The sequence below is a fragment of the Bombina bombina genome, chromosome 5 (assembly GCF_027579735.1).
Source record: "Bombina bombina isolate aBomBom1 chromosome 5, aBomBom1.pri, whole genome shotgun sequence".
Taxonomy (NCBI): domain Eukaryota; kingdom Metazoa; phylum Chordata; class Amphibia; order Anura; family Bombinatoridae; genus Bombina; species Bombina bombina.
In genome coordinates this window covers 170,459,876-170,477,932 of record NC_069503.1, presented here as the reverse complement: position 1 = coordinate 170,477,932, position 18,057 = coordinate 170,459,876, and the positions used below count along the sequence as shown (strand labels likewise).

Genomic DNA, 18,057 nt, shown 5'->3' with positions numbered 1-18,057 from the left:
TTTTATATAAATGATACACACACACACACATATATATATATATATATATATATATATATATATATATATAATGTAGAGAAAATAACTCATTGTGTAAACCATTTACAAATCTAAACAAGTCAGAAGACTTGCTTATACCCCAGAAACTCTCTGATTACACTGTTTCCAATGCAGCAAAGGACTCTGGGGGAAGATATGCAAATTAGGTTCACAATGACTCACTTTTTTACTTCTAGCCTGCTTTTTAAGACAGACTTCCCTTTACGCCATAGCATCGCTGCATTACACAGCTTCTAAGCTTAGCTAGGGTTAGTACAGTGATTCAGACCAATCCCAGGACAGCTGTCCTGGGATTGGTCTGAATCACTGTACTAACCCTCTAGGCACAGAAGCTGTGTAATGCAGCGATGCTATGGCGTAAAGGGAAGTCTGTCTTAAAAAGCAGGCTAGAAGTAAAAAAGTGAGTCATTGTAAACCTCATTTGCATATCTTCCCCCAGAGTCCTTTGCTGCATTGGAAACAGTGTAATCAGAGAGTTTCTGGGGTATAAGCAAGTCTTCTGACTTGTTTAGATTTGTAAATGGTTTACACAATGAGTTATTTTCTCTACATTTTGGATTTAGTGGAGGATTTTAAACTCACTTTTCGCCTCCCCATATTTTAAATTGCTGTTTTGTGTGTGTGTGTATATATATATATATATATATATATATATATATATATATATATATATATATTACACATATATTACACTAATATATAATTGATTTTTGAAATTGATGTTTTTAAATGAATTTGTTTAAGTTATTAAATATTTGAAAATATTTTTTTAAAGTTAAGCTATGTGCGCCTACAATAAAGCTTTAAACCAAGTGTAAGTGCTCATCACAGGATGAAGGATACAATGATCATTAATTTTCAAAAGCTTAAAGGGACAGTAAACATAGAAAATAATGTTATATAATTCTGCACATAGTGCAGAATTATATAACATTATATTAGTGCTAGAGTTATATAACCTAATATTGCCTGCAAAGTTTTATTAAAAAATAGTGTTTTCCAGACCCGCTCTCTGTGCTCTTCTGAGCGGGTCTGGTTTTACACAGAGCGCATCTGGCCAGCTGTCTAATCACAGCCCGGCCCGACCGCGCCATTACACTCAGTGCAGCTTGCTCCTACTCTGTCTGACAGCGCAGAATTATATAACATTATTTTCTATGTTTACTGACCCTTTAAGTTTGCATTTTGCTTTCATTCACACAGCGACTATTGAAATCAACCAATTGACTATAATTTGTTTCAGTAATAGAAACATATACTGTTGTAAAATGGGGATTATAAAAACCTTGCTGAGATAGGTTTGCTATAACATTAGACTAAGCCAGGCCTGGCATTATTTCTTTATAATAGGGAGCTGAGTGAACAATTACCTGGTCCCCAGACGAGCCTCCTTCTTGGAGATGCCTATATGAGCATTCAAGAGGTATGTTGCCATTTATTTACTGGAGTTACAATATTGCTAGTGTTGACCTGGAAATTAATTGAAATGACATGAAAGTCAAATTTAAACATTCATGTTTCAGATACAGCGTGCATAATTAAGTATGTTTTTAGTTTATTTCTATTATTTGACTTTCTTTGTATCCTCTGTTAAGAAGCAGTAGACTCAGGAGAAGAAGTGTTCTGCTGGGAGCTAGCTGGAGATTGGTGATTGTCTCTTGTCATTGACTCGCCATGTGTGTTCATCTAGCTCCCAGTAGTGCATTGCTATTGTGGAGCAGACTTTAACTATGTGCTTAACCTCTTTGCTGAGGCTATTCTGTGTTTATTCAATGAATCTCATTAATTGCTTTCCTTTCTTCAGTGATCAAGCTTCCCAGAATAATATATTTGTTACAGAGACTTAAATTGAAAGTCAATTGCGTTGTACAAACGCTAGGATTGACTATTGAAACAAATAAAGGGGACTTTCATTCATGAGGTATAAGATACTTCATGTAGAAAGCTCCTTTATTTGTTTCAACTGATCGCCGTTCTTAGCTGCTACAGCAGCCCACGGCAACTTTTTTTAATTTTTTTTTATCGTATACTTCATGAATGAAAGTCCCCTTTATTTGTTTCAATAGTCAATCCTAGCGTTTGTACTTTAAGCCCGTTTTCTAAAATTGTAAATCTAGCTGATGGCTTCTGGTTAGGAGATTTAATCTTATTGTAGGAATGAAGGTTGAGCTGTGTTCAATTTTGCAAACATTTAGACAAATGTGGCTTTTTAAAGTTGTTTTGTTTTTGTAGCCTTCACATAATGAGATTATAGCAATAGTAAAAACCATGTTAATTCAGTGTAGCATTACCATATCTGTCCTTGTGCCAGCAAATCTGCTCTGGTTTATGACACTGTTAATATTTTTTCACAAATACACAAACCAAATTATACAAAATAACCGATATGTAATTTTGTTTCGATTATAGCCAGAAAAAGCTTTAGAGGTGTATGACCAAGCTCAGCGGAAGAATCCACAGGATGCGGTTCTGGCTAGCAGAATTGGGCAGGCTCTAGTGAAAACCCATCAATATAAAAAGGTATTTAGGAAACACTTTTTGGTTTCCACAGGTTCAGGTACTACACGACACAGTGGGCCAGATTACAATTTTTGTTTTCGCTCTTGCTCTAACTTTGTTCAAAGGAAAAAAATAATTGCGGCTGCTTTAGTGCACATATTGAGTTAAGTTAAAAATAAAAATTAGACTAACGCGAGCTAACTTTAGGACTTAGGATATTATAACCCAGGGGCGTATTTAGGTTTTGTGCTGCCCTAGGCACTCAGAATCCTGCAAACCCACCCCCCCCCCACCCCCCCTTCCTGGATTTAGGTCATATTTGGCTATATCATTTTTTGGTCAGGGAGTCATGTGACCTTTTTTTTTTTTTTTGCTGCATTTTAAAATTAATTAGTGTAGTAATTAGTGTACTAAAGTATAATAAAATTATTTTAAATAACACATAAGACGTTATTGGCTGGTCAAATTTGGGTAGTGATAATCTATTCTAACTCAGTTAGGCTATAGTAGGCAGAGCATCATTATTAAATCTGAACTTGTTGGCCATTCACACAGTAGTGAGATGTTTTCCCCATTACTACAATTGTTTACTTTTTGGCGCTATAACTAACACTAGTGCTAATTAAATCAAGCACAAAATCTATGCTGGTATAAACAACTAAAAAATAACAATAACGTGTATGTTACGTCGATATAAGCACATTTCTCCGTCAACTGGTAGTTTTTTCCCCCTATTTAAATATATTACATACGTTTCAAAGCCTTCCCTGCCTGAGCCTTAGTTAAAATATTATCAGTTAAAGGGACACTATACACAAACATTTTCTTTCATGATTAAGGTAGAGAATACAATTTTAAACAACATTCCAATTTACTTCTATTACCTAATTTGCTTCATTCTTTAGATATACTTTAATGAAGAAATAGCAATGCACACGGTGAACCAATCACAGGAGGCATCTATGTGCAGCTACCAATCAGCAGCTACTAAGAATATCTAGATATGCTTTTCAGCAATTAATATCAAGAGAATGAAGAAAATGGATAATAGAAGTAAATTAGAAAGTTGTTTATAATTGTATGCTCTTTCTAAATCATGAAAGAAAAAAATTGGGTTTAAGTTTAGCTCAGTAATGCATAAGCAAGAAAGATATCGTAACTTATTTCCTTTTTTTTACAATTATTTCTTCCCACGAATGTAATCGCCTTGCAGGGAGAAGTGAACAGTGAACCATATATGGTTTGTACGTGTTGCATAAAGTCTCAAGTATTTCTTTGGTAGCTAGGTCAAGGTAGTACTACCGGTGACTTACCTGCCATAGCAGCCCCACAAGTAGTGATGACCACAGCCACCAGTACCCCTGCAGATTCCATTCCTGAGGACCAACACTCCGCCGGCGTGCACTGTGAGCAGACAGTAAGGCGGGCGGAAGGAGGGAAACTTCACGTGACATCGGCAAAAGCCGGGTCACGGGACCGCCGCACAGGAATTTCTTTTTTATAATAAAAATAATAATGCCGACATTGCTAAGTGCCAACTTATCAGTGGCAGTGCTGCTCCCTCAAATCTGTCGAACTAGGCACCGGCCTTGTTGGCCTATGCCTAAATACGCCCCTGTCGCAACCACGTTAACTTCTTCTCCCCATGCACTTCTATGGGAGCGCTGAAAAAAAACAAGTAGTTATTGCTAGCTCGCTAACCCGACACTGCGCTAGACCAACTGAGCTAAACCCGCAAGTTCATTAGGAATACTTCAAATTTCTACGTTCTTCACATAGAAGTAAATATTATTTTTATTTTTAAATATATATATATATATATGATAATTTTTATTTAAATATATATCTATAGCTATATATCTGTATGAATATATACAGACATGTGAGGAATGTCCTTTATAAGCCAATAAACAATAGCATTAATACTCCAGTCATTTAAGCCATTAAAGGGACAGTGTACACCAATTTTCATATAAATGCATGTAATTGACACTACTATAAAGAAGAATATTCACAGCTACTGATCTAAAAATTCAGCATAAAACCTTTTAAATACTTACTTAAAAGCTCACAGTTTAGCACTGTTGATGAGGTTATGCAAAGAAAAATCTAGTGTCCCTTTAAGCAATAATAAGAATCACACAGTTCAAAGACAGACTATTGATGACTAAATATTATGGTAAAATCCAGTTGCACTGACTTTTAATATCTCCTTAGGCGATTAATTACTATGAAGCGTCTCAGAAGATCAGTGGGCAGGACTTCCTCTGTCATGACCTTGCTAATCTTCTTATTAAGATGAAACATTACAACAAGGCGGAAAAAGTCCTACAACAGGCGCTGAATCACGAATCTGGTATTTCTTCTTCCTTCATTTTTTTTGAAACCACACAAATGTACATTTTTATGAAATACAGATTTTCAGATATGTCAAATGTGTAAACTAGTTCTTGCTAAATTTATATTTATAATTAATATACTATTTTTATTCATAGAAATAGTGTTTAACTGTTTCTTTTGGATCTAAATATAAATGTATTAAAATATAAAAGAGAAAGTGCAAAGCTTAAATGTAAAAATACTAAAATGGCCCAATCTGAAATGTGCTGGAGAGTTCCACCCTTTTTCTTTTGAGCATTTAGTGAATTCAGCCCCAGTGAAGTCTGCACTACAGTTTCTCTCTAAGCTTGATAATCCTTTAATCATCAGGCATTGTATATTGTATAGATTTAAAGAATTTAATAAAATGAATTACTTTGCCATTTAGATGATTTGTAAAATGTTAAACAACATAAGTTGACCTTTCATTGTGTATTACTTTATGAAAAAAGGTTATTTGTAGTGCTTTCAAATTTGTTAAAGGGACAGCGAGTCAAACATTTAAATTTCATGATTCAGATAAAGTTTCATACTAGTTTCCTATTTACATATGTTATCTAATTTGTTTGTTTCTGTTGGTGTTCATTGTTAAAAATAATACATAGGTATGCTTAGGAGCAGCAGTGCACTACTAGGAGATATATGCTGATTGGTAAATGCATATGCCTCCTGTGATTGGTACACCCAATGTGGTCAGGCAGAATTGTTGCTTCTTTAACAAACGCTATCAAGATAATGAAGCACATTAGATGATAGAAGTAAATTATAAAGTTGTATAAAGTCTAATTCATGGAATAAAATATTGGAGTTGTATGTCCCTTTAACTGTAAACTTTTTCGGTAAGATTACTTGGCTGGAAATTATGTTTGTAAATTCTTCTTTTATTTTATTCCAGTTATTGATTTGATGTCAATGATAAATGATGTAAAGTGCCTGATATTACTAGGAAAGACGTATGAGAATTATAAGAATGAAGAGGTGTTTGATACATTAAATAAGGTAAATTTCCATTACCATTTTTATATATTAATTTGCTGGCTGGTAGGTTGATTTGTATATGCAAATGCACATGGGAAATGTATTGTCAGAATCTAGAACATATTTATGTTTGTCAAACAAATAGAAATACAGGTTTGTTATATATGTTCTACATTCCACCACCATTCAGACAATCTTAGTGTAATATTCAATAGTATATGCCTCTCCCTTCACTATTAAATTGTCATATTGTCATATATGTAAGATATGCTTAGATAACACTGATATAGTGCTACATTCTAATAATTTGAACTAGATAACAACATTCGGTTTAAATGAAGTCTTTTTTTATTATGTAATTGGCTTAGTTTTAATGATATGAATGTATGTATGAACACCATTGTGTAGACATGTTCTGTAATGGGATGTTTGATTAGGAGTCAAAGAAACTGGGTGAGTGACCAGTCAGGCACCACAAAAACATACCTCCAAAAAACTTTCTGGACTCCTAGTGGGACTGGTAGGTCTAGGCTGTGTGATGGAGACTTGGTGCAGAACTGTAGGTGTTTCCTGGGTTGAGCCTTGTGGCAGTTGTATGAGTGGATTTAAGGCTGACTTTGGGTGGAGTCTGGGCAGTATGTTATCTAACACATACTCTGTTTATCAAATGAAAATATTTTTATTATACATTCTTCAGTAGATTAAAATACAAGAAAAGTGCAGCAATAAAAGAAACATGTTAGCATAGCTAAGGAAGCCCGCAGACGCGTTTCGTACTATACAGCACTTGGAAACCAAGACATTTGCATTGCAGGAAATGTGTAGGAGGGACAATTGGGCAGTGCTCCCTTACCATGCAAATTCTGCATTGCTGGACAGGAAGAAATTAAATCAGTTTATTAAAAACAAAAAATAAAATGGCTAATAAAGCAAACAAAGCTATCTCATGGGTTTTGATGGGGAATTCAAATGAGTCTGATTACATTACTTTCATAATAAATTCATTACAGAAATAGCATTCATATTAGTATCTAATAGATGATTGGGCTACAGACAGCAAGCATTGTAGGAACCAGAGACAAAGAAAAAACAAACAAGTTTGTATGCAGGAAACGTATGCGTTATGGTTACACTTCATCTTATCTTGTGCCCAGTACAACTATCTGTTGCTTGGTATTTCGGGGCTGGACTGTACTGTTAAGTCAGGATCAGACTGATATGCTTCAGGAAAGTTCTTCTCTGTGAAAGGCACATGTTGAGCAAAAAGAGGCTGCTTCTTGTGTGGTAACTAGCCATAGAACAAGCTATTATGCTATTGTTCATTCCCAGGTTGAGTGCTTCTCTCTTTTTATTTATGCAGACTATCAGCTGCATGTTGAAAACCAACAACCAATCAGCTTAATCCATGCAGGATATGTCACTGGTCATTAAGGAGTTAATATAGGGCTTGTATTCATTTGTAACTGTTTCATGTGCTCACTGTAAAAATAGGGTTTGGAATATTTAGTCTTCAGACTACATTGTGTCATACAGCTAAGCATTACCAGACAATTGAAGGTTTATGAATACTGTATGCAAATTAATATTCAGATACAGCAGCAGAGATCTTTATGCAAACTGTGAACTCTTGCACATGCTCAGTAGTAGCCAGTGCTTCAGAAATTGTGCATATATAAAGGCTCATCATGAAATTTGTATTTTTTTACTTTAGTGTGTCACTTTAAGGATTGCTAGAAAGGCATACAAAATAAGGGTTAATCACAATCCTTTAGAAAAAAAGTATCTATTGATTTTTCTACAAAACTCATCATTAAAGTCTTATGAGGATTTTTGTTGATAGATCATTTTACAACCCCAATATGTTTTAAAACAATATAAAACTGCATTTTTCAGTCCAGGGACATGACCCTTTAAACCAAAGCATCTTTCATATGTTTACGTCTTGTGGTCAGTGATGGATGGACTGCACTGAACAAGCAGTCACTATAATAGAATGAATGTTATAGAGCCAGTTTCTTTTTCCTGTGGAATGTGCTGCAGATTCTCCTGGCTAGTAGGAACATTTTCTGACATACATGAAAAGGGAATAAAATAAGTAGATAAATATTGTGAACAGCAGAAGGCCTATGTGAAATGCACTTTCTATATAGATGTAATATATGACCTGTTTTATGGCTAAACATGTTATTGGAATTTGTATTTACTTTAGATCAATAAATACATAAAAAATAAGCGCTAATAAACTTTGTTATAGCTTTCTCTTGTTAAGTATATCCAGTCCACGGATCATCCATTACTTATGGAATATATTCTCCTTCCCAACAGGAAGCTGCAAGAGTCCACCCACAGCAAAGCTGCTATATAGCTCCTCCCCTAACTGCCATATTCAGTCATTCTCTTGCAAGCCTCAACATAGATAGGAGGTCGTGAGAGTCTGTGGTGCTTTCTACTTAGTTTATTCTTCAATCAAAAGTTTGTTATTTTTAAATGGCACCGGAGTGTGCTGTTTATCTCAGGCAGTATTTGGAAGAAGAATCTGCCTGCGTTTTTCTATGATCTTAGCAGACGTAACTAAGATCCATTTGCTGTTCTCACACATTCTGAGGAGTGAGGTACTTCAGAGGGGGAATGGCGTGCAGGTTTTCCTGCAGATAAGGTATGTGCAGTAAAATATTTTTCTAGGAATGGAATTGACTAAGAAAATACTGCTGATACCGAAGTAATGTAAGTAAAGCCTTAAATGCAGCGATAGCGACTGGTATCAGGCTTATTAATAGAGATACATACTCTTGTAAAAATGTGTTTTAAAACGTTTGCTGGCATGTTTAATCGTTTTTTAACATATGTTTGGTGATAAAACTTATTGGGGCCTAAGTTTTTTCCACATGGCTGGCTTAAATTTTGCATAGAAACAGTTAACTGAAGCTTCCCACTGTTGGCTGTGGCAGTTTGTTGTGTCTGTTTTTAAAAACGTCTGTCTTTTTTTTTTTTTTTTTTTTTTATCTGTTTTTTGCATTAAGGGGTTAATCATCCATTTGCAAGTGGGTGCAATGCTCTGTTACCTTATTACATGTACTGTAAAAATTTCGTTTGTTTTACTGCCTTTTTTTCACTGTTTTTCAAATTTTGACAAAATTTGTTTCTCTTAAAGGCACAGTAACGTTTTATATATTTGCTTGTTAACTTGATTTAAAGTGTTTTCCAAGCTTACTAGTCTCATTATTAGTCTGTTCTAACATGTCTGACATAGAGGAAGCTCTGTGTTCATTATGTTTTAAAGCCATGGTGGAACCCCATCTTAGAATGTGTACCAGATGTACTGATTTCATGTTAAACAATAAAGATCATTTTTTGTCTTTAAAAACATTATCACCAGAGGATTCTGTCGTGGGGGTAGTTATGCCGACTAACTCTCCCCACGTGTCAGACCTTTTGACTCCCGCTTTAGGGACTCACGCTCAAATGGCGCCAAGTACATCAAGGGCACCCATAGCGTTTCTTTTACCAGGGTATTCTGTCGAGGGGAAAGTTATGCCGACTAACTCTCCCCACGTGTCAGACCCTTCGACTCCCGCTTCAGGGACTCGCGCTCAAATGGCGCCAAGTACATCAAGGGCGCCCATAGCGTTTATTTTACAAGACATGGCAAAGGTGGTGAATAATATTCTGGCAGCAGTATTAGTCAGACTACCTGAAATTAAAGGAAAGCAGTTAGCTCTGGGGGTAGATACAGAGCATACAGACGCTTTAAGAACCATGTATGATACTACCTCACAATATGCTTAGTCTGTGGGTGATTTTTTTTTTGACTCAGGGAAGATGATTTAACCTGATTCTGATATTTCTACATTTAAAATTTATGCTTGAGAACCTCCACTTGTTGCTCAGGGAGGCTTTGGCTGCTCTGAATGAATGTGTACAATCGCAGGGCCAGAGAAATTGTGTAGACTGGATAAATAATATGCAGTGCCGGTGTGTACTGATGTTTTTCCAATACCTAAAGAGGTTTACTAAAAATTTTTTAATAAGGAATGGGATAGACCAGGTGTGCCGTTCTCTTCCCCTCCTATTTTTTAGAAGAATGTTTTCTAATAGTTACCACCACACGGGACTTCTGGCAGACAGTTCCTAAGGTGGAGAGAAGACTTTCTACTCTAGCTAAGCGTACCACTACCTCTGACGAGGACAGTTGTGCTTTTTAGATCCAATGGATAAAAAATGTTTATTCAACAGGGTTTTATCCTGCAGCCCCTTGCATACATTGCTTCTGTCACTGCTGCTGCGGCGTTCTGGGTTGAGTCTCTTGATGAGGCTTTACAGTTAAGCGACTCCATTGGATGAATATATTTGACAAGCTTATGCTAGCCAATTCCTTTGTTTTCTGATGCCTTGTTCATTTGACTAGACTAACGGCTACGAATTCTGTTTTTTACTATACTGGCGCGCAGAGCGCTATGGCTTATATCATGGTCAGCTGTCGTGACTTTAATAAATAAGCTACTTAACTTCCCTTCAAGGGGCAGACCCTATTCGGGCCTGGTTTGAAGGAGATTATTGCTTATATCACTGGAGGAAAAGGTCATGCCCTTCCTCAGGATAGGTCTAAATCAAGGGCCAAAAAAAAAAAAAGGTCTAATTTTCGTGCCTTTTAAAAACTTCAGGGCAGGTGTGGCATCCTCTTCCTCTAAGGCAAAACAAGAGGGAATTTTTGCTCAGTCCAAGGCGGTCTGGAGACAATCGGACCTGGAACAAAGATAAGCAGGCCAAGGAGCCTGCTGCTGCCTCTAAGGCAGCATGAAGGAACGGACCCCTATCCGGTAACGGATCCTATAGGGGGCAGACTTTCATTCTTCGCCCAGGCGTGGGCAAGAGATGCCCAGGATCCCTAGGCATTGGAATTTATATCCCAGAGATATCTTCTGGATTTCAAAGATTCCCCCCCAAAAAAAGGGGAGATTTCGCCTTTCACAATTATCTGCAAACCAGATAAAGAAGGAGGCATTCTTACATTGTGTACGAGATCCATCCAGTTCCAAGAGAGGAACAGGGACAGAGTTTTTACTCAAATCTGTTTGTGGTTCCCAAGGAGAGGGAACCTTCAGACCTATTTTGGATCTAAAGATCTTAAACAAATTCCTCAGAATTCCGTCATTTAAGATGGAAACTATTCGTACCATCTTAACTATGATCCAGGAGAGTAAATAGAGGACTACAATGGATTTGAAGGATGCTTATCCTCACATTGTGATGCATAAAGATCACCATCGTTTTTCAGGTTTGCCTTTCTAGACAGGCATTACCAGTTTGTAGCTCTTTCCTTTGGGATATCTACAGCCCCAAGAATCTTTATGGAGGTTCTGGGGTCGCTTTGGCGGTCCTTAGACCGCGGGGCATAGAAGTGGCCCCTTATTTAGACGACATCCTGATACAGGCGTCAAACATCCAAATTGCCCAGTCTCATACGTACGTAGTACTGGCATTTCTGAGATCACATGGGTGGAAAGTGAACAAGGAAAGAGTTCTCTATCCCCAATCTCAAGGGTTTCCCTCCTAGGGACTCTGATAGATTCTGTAGAAATGAAAATTTACCTGACGGAGTCCAGGTTGTCAAAGTTTCTAAATTTCTGCCGTGTTTTTTCATCCCATCCGCGCCCTTCGGTGGCTCAGTACATGAATGAAATCGGCTTAATGGTAGCGGCAAGGGACATAGTACCGTTTGCACGTCTACATTTCAGACCGCTGCAACTATGCATGCTCAGTCAGAGGAACGGGGATTACACAGATTTGTCCCCCTGTTAAACCTGGACCAAGAGACCAGAGATTCTCTTCTCTGGTGACTATGTCGGGTCCATCTGTCCAAGGGTATGACCTTCCGCAGGTCAGATGGGACAATTGTTACAATAGATGCCAGCCTTTTAGGTTGGGATGCAGTCTGGAACTCCCTGAAGGCTCAGGGATAGTGGACTTAGGAGGAGACCCTCCTTCTAATAAATATTCTGGAACTGGGAGTGATATTCCATGCTCTTCAGACTTGGCCTCAGTTAGCAACTCTGAGGTACATCATACTCAGTCGGACAATATACACGACTGTGGCTTACATCAGCCATCAAGGGGGAACAGAAGTTCCCTAGCGATGTTAGAAGTCTTACAATAATTCACTGGACAGAGACTCACTCTTGTCTATCAGCTATCCATATCCCAGGTGTTGAGAACTGGGAGGTGGATTTTCTAAGTCGTCAGACTTTTCTTCCGGGGGAGTGGGATTTCCTCCGGAGGTCAAGACCAAGCAGGAGAGGGCTTTGGTGTTTTTGACAGCGCCTGCGTAGCCACGCAGGACCTGGTATGCAGATCTGGTGGACATGTCATCCTTTCCATCACGGTCTCTGCTTCAGAGACAGGTCCCTCTACCTCAGGGTCCTTTCAACCATCTAAATAGAATCAATCTGAGATGGACTGCCTGGAGACTGAACGCTTGATGTTATCAAAGCATGGCTTCTCCGAGTCAGTCATTGATACCTTAATACAGACATGAAAGCCTGTCTCTAGGAAAATTGAACATAGATATGGTGTAAATATCTGATTGTTATGAATCCAAGGGTTACTCATGGAGTAAAGTCTGGATTCCCAGGATATTATCTTTTCTCCAAGATGTTTTTGAGAAAAGGGTTGTCAGCTAATTCCTTAAAAGGGGACAGATTTTTACTCTGTCTATTTTTTTGCACAAGCGTCTGGCAGGTATTCTAGACGTTCAGGCATTTGGTCAGGCTTTGGTTAGATCCAAGCCTGTGTTTAAAACTGTTGCTCCGCCATGGAGCTTAAACCTGATTCTTAAGGTTCTTCAAGAAGTTCCGTTTGAACCTTTTTTGTTCCATAGATATCAATCTTTATCTTGGAAAGTTCCTTTTGGGTAGCTAATTCCTCGACTCGTAGAGTCTCCAAGTTATCTGTGTTACAATGTGATTCTCCTTATCTGGTCCTTCGTACGGATAAGGTAGTCCTGCGTACCAACCTGGGTTTTTTCCTAAGGTGGTATCTAACAAGTACATCACTCAAGAGATAGTTGTTCCATGCTTGTATCCTAATCCTTCCTCAAAGAAGGAACGTCTATTACACAATATTGGATGTGGTTTGTGCTTTAAAGTTTTACTTACAAGCTACTACAGTTTTCATCAAACGTTCACCTTGTTTGTTGTCTATTCTGGACAGAGGAGAGGTCAAAAGACTTCAGCAGCCTCTCTGTCTTTTTGGTTAAAAAGCATAATTCATTTAGCTTATGAGACTGCTGGACAGCAGCCTCCTGAAGGGATTACAGCTCATTCTACTAGAGCTGTGGTTTTCACTTGGGCCTTTTTTAAATGTGGCTTCTGTTGAACAGATTTACAAGACGGAGTCTTGGTCTGCGCTTCATACTTTTCAAATTTAACAAATTTGATACCTTGCTTCTTCGGAGGCTATTTTTGGGAGAAAGGGTTTTTTACAGGCAGTGGTAACTTCCGTTTAAGTACCTGCCTTGTCCCTCCCATCATCCGTGTACTTTAGCTTTGGTATTGGTATTCCATAAGTAATGGATGATCCGTGGACTGGATACACTTAACAAGAGAAAACATAATTTATGCTTACCTGATAAATTTATTTCTCTTGTAGTGTATCCAGTCCACGGCCCGCCCTGTCACTTTAAGGCAGGTAATTTTTTCATTTGAACTACAGTCACCACTGCACCCTATGGTTTTTCCTTTCTCTGCATGTTTTCGGTCGAATGACTGAATATGGCAGTTAGGGGAGGAGCTATATAGCAGCTTTGCTGTGGGTGGACTCTTGCAGCTTCCTGTTGGGAAGGAGAATATATTCCATAAGTAATGGATGATCCGTGGACTGGATACACTACAAGAGAAATAAATTTATCAGGTAAGCATAAATTATGTTTTTTGCTTGATTTGTATCCAGGCTTATGAGCTCCAATTACGGATTCTAAAGCGGGTCCCTCTAGAACAACCGGAGATAATGCCCGCACAGAAGCAAGTGGCATCCGCTATCTGTGTTCAACTGGCTGAGCATTTCCTGTATAAAAAAGACTATGAGAAATCCCTGAAATACTACAAGGAAGCAACAGGTTTTTCAGAAACAGATATAAAAGTGAGTAGTAGGCGGCACTAGCGGAAGAAAAGCAAAACCTTTTAAACACATTTATCTACAAATTGTTGAAGTTTCTGGAAGTTTTTGTAGTTAAATCCTGTGATAAGCAGTAGATATAATGGTATCCTATTGCAATGATGCAAGTGAGGGCTCCAAAACCACCAGAACAGTTTTACTTGCAGTAGTCTCCTTGACGCATTGTTTTGAATGTGCTCCATGACAAGCAGCATTTTGGCACCATAATTTCAACAGTTACTCAAATATTCAATGTGATTCTGCTTATTCAGAATACTTAAAGGGACAGTATAGACCAATTTTCATATAACTGCATGTAATAGACACTACTATAAATAAGAATATGCACAGATACTGATCTAAATATCCAGTATAAAACCTTTTAAAAGCTTACTTAGAAGCTCCAAGTTTAGCACTGTTGATGAGGTTAGGCTGGGACAACCACTGAAAGGGGCTGGGAAAGCAAGAAGTGCAGACACCCCCCTCCCCTGCATATGAAAAGACTTATTATACAAACAATAGCAGCTAGAATCTGTAGACATCCGTATACATCTGACACTGTATTATTAAAAAAATAAGCAAAACTCTACATTGTTACAAAAGCACTCCCAGATGGGCTATGTAAATGGATCATCTGTAAAACATTAATGCAAAGAAAAATCTAATGTACAATGTCCCTTTAATCTTCAAAACTTCACTGTAGCCTGGTATAAAGAGATTTGGTTATGAAGCCACTTAAAACATCAGCAAAAAAACTGCAAGCTGATAAAAAGCCAACAGCATGACCCAATAACGTTTATAAATCAAAATGAAAGGGACAGTCTACTTTATTTTTTTTATTGTTTTCAAAGTTGGATAGCGCCTTTACTATCCATTCTCCAGCTTTGCATAACCAACATTGGTATATTAATATACTTTATAACCTCTAAGTATGCCTGTTTCTTAAGTCCCTGTAGGTCACAACTCATTGGGGTCGATTTAACAAGGGCTGAATGGCCCTTGTTCCCGCGCAAGCCTTCAGGCTCTCCGGAAAAAGCAGTTATAAAGCAGCGGCCTAAAGACCGCTGCTCCATAACTTGTCCACTGCCTCTGAGGCTGCAGTCTTCAATTCACCCGATCCTATACAATCGGGCTGATTGACACCCTCTGCTAGCGGCCGATTGGCCGCGAATCTGCAGGGGGCGGCATTGCACAAGCAGTTCTGGTGAACTGCTTGTGCAATGATAAATGCCAACAGCGTATGCTGTCGGCATTCAGCGATGTCTGTCGGACATGATACGCTACAGCGTATCATGTCGGACAGACATTGGTAAATCTACCCCATTGACTAAAATGCAAGTTTGTGAAAAGATCTGAGATAAGGGGGCAGTCTGCAGAGGCTTAGATACAAGGTCATTACAGAGGTAAAAAAGATTATTAATATAACCGTGTTGGTTATGCAAAACTGGGGAATGGGTAATAAAGGGATTATCTATCTTTTTGAACAATAACAATTTTCAAGTAGACTGTTTAATACCTACATAGTTTCTGTTCTCACTGAATATTCTGGATTGAGATAACATTTAACCCATATATTTACAGCACAAATGATTTCCTTTTTTCCAGGTGATGCTGGATTTGTCACGTCTTTACCTAATTATAGATGACCTGGAATCATGTGAGCGACAGTGTGACGTCCTTTTACAGAATGAAAAGTTTAATGAAGGTGCAGCAATGGTAACGTTGTTGTTCCCTACTATTTAATATCAAAAATGTTGTTTTTTTATCAAAATGTCTGTAAATGCACTCGGCATGGTAGTGAGATAGTTATTTTATTTATTGAATTGCTGGTATGGAGAGATTGCTAAGCACTGGCTGCTGACACCAACTATTAACCCTAACCCAACCTTAGCCCTAATTACCCTAACCCCTAACTCTAACCATACACTTACATCCATGCATATTAAAGGGACATGAAAGTCTAAAAAGAAAATGTAATATATTGGAGCATTTTATTGTTGCACTATTGATTGCATATAGCTATGTGTTTTACCCTTGGAAAGAAGTTACAAATATTTAAATTGAGCTCTAGAACAGCAATGCATTACTGGGAGATAGCTGTACACATTTTTTTAACCAATGACAAGACACATATATGTGCAGCCACCAATCACCATCTAGCTCCCAGAAACTCATTACTGCTCCTGAGCCTACCTAGGTATGCGTTTGAACAAATGATACCAAGAGAACAAAATGAATTTAATAATTCATGTAAACCGAAAAATCTCTTAAAACTGTATGATCTATCTGAATCACATTAAATTTGACTTTTATGTCTCTTTAAACTGTTCGCTACCAGGAATTTCGGACACAAACTTGCCCAAAATACTGGAGAATTTTTAGCATTTTTGTAATCTCTCTGTTTAGAATTAAATGATAGGAAATAAAGGCTAAAAAGTAATACAAGTATATATAAAGTTTTTTTTACTGCTTATATAATTAAACATTTTATAGTGAATTCAATATGAGTTGTATTGCCCTTTATTTGAAGCGGTTTTCTACTGTGTTGGAGATAGTTTGTAGTAGCTTTGTCAGACTTATTATTAAAATTGTCTTCATGCTTTTGGAATCTTTTGTTAAAGGAGCAGCAATGCTGCTAGCTGGACACATCAGGTGAGCCAATGACAAGATGCATAATGTGCCACCATCAGCAGCTAGCTCTTAGTAGTACATTGCTGCTCCTGAGCCTGCCTAGGTATGCTTTTCAACAAATCTGCCCTATCTGACCCATGAAAGAAATATGTTGTATAGCGTTTTTTCCACATTGATTTCAATGTCTCTAATTTCATTACTAGGAAACCCATCCAGAATCTTAAAACTGCTAAAGTTACTTTTAAAAAGCCAAGAAATATTTAGATACAAAATGTCTACACCAAAGTGATGTGGTCCTAGGAGCAACATCAAATAAAATAGATTTAATAGCATTAAAGGGAAAGTCTACTTGGAATCTTTTATTGTTTAAAAAGATAGATAATCCCTTTATTACCTTTATTTCCCTTTTATTATTCTCCAGTTTTGCACAGTTATATTAATATACTTTTTACCTCTGTTATTACCTTATATTCTAAGCCTCTGCAGACTGCCCCCTTATCTCAGTGCTTTCTGCAAACTTGCATTTCAGCTAATTAGTTCTGGTTCCTGCATAACTCTACAGGAGTGAGCACAATGTTTATCTAAATGGCACATATGATCTAGAACTGTCTAGCTGGGAAAAGCTAATAGAATGCACGGAGATAAGAGGCAGCCTTCAATGTCTTAGAACTTAGCATATGTGCCTACCTAGATTTAGCCTTCCACAAAGAATGCCAAGAAAACAAAGCAAATTTGATGATAAAAGTAAATTGGAAAGTTGTTTAAAAATGCCCTATCTGAATCAACAAAGTTTAATTTAAACTTCACTGTCCCTTTAAGTGATTGATATATTTTCCATATTTTGATATTTGCTAGATGATGGCTGACATTATGTTTCGGAAACAAAATTATGAGACCTCTATAGAACTTTTTAAGCGAATATTGGAAAAAGCACCAGGTAAGCATATTTGTATTTGTCTAAACTCTTATTTTCTTGTGTTTTCCTTTACACACATGCACCTGTGCACATGCATGCACCACATGCAAAAGCGAATACACTTTGAATGGTGAGGAATATTTACAGTTCATGTCTAACATCAAAAATATTTATATACATAATATACTACATGGGACATTTCGACAAAATATGCATGCATTAGAAAATGTAAAACCTTTTGCAAAATCCACGTCTGTTCATAATCAAGTGTAGGCAAATCTGCGTGTAAAATGCATGAAATAAGTGGATCTGCTATTTAGAATCACTTGTTCTGGCAGAAATAAAATGCATATGTTGTCACTCCCAGACGTGTTAAAGGGACATAAAACCCACATTTCCTTCTTACCTGATGAGAGTCCATAGCTGCATAACATGTGGGATATATT

The 18,057-nt window shown here is 37.4% G+C and overlaps 1 protein-coding gene across 1 annotated transcript in view; it reads left to right on the top strand.

Annotated features, from left to right (window-relative positions):
• TTC21A (tetratricopeptide repeat domain 21A) overlaps nt 1–18,057 on the top strand; it is a 161,512-nt gene that overhangs the window by 82,354 nt on the left and 61,101 nt on the right. Inside the window, exons 16-22 of the mRNA XM_053713784.1 lie at nt 1,411–1,483; nt 2,470–2,580; nt 4,777–4,915; nt 5,834–5,937; nt 13,861–14,049; nt 15,670–15,780; nt 17,551–17,632. Coding sequence (XP_053569759.1) covers nt 1,411–1,483; nt 2,470–2,580; nt 4,777–4,915; nt 5,834–5,937; nt 13,861–14,049; nt 15,670–15,780; nt 17,551–17,632 — 809 coding nt within the window. The remainder of the gene's footprint in view (nt 1–1,410; nt 1,484–2,469; nt 2,581–4,776; nt 4,916–5,833; nt 5,938–13,860; nt 14,050–15,669; nt 15,781–17,550; nt 17,633–18,057) is intronic.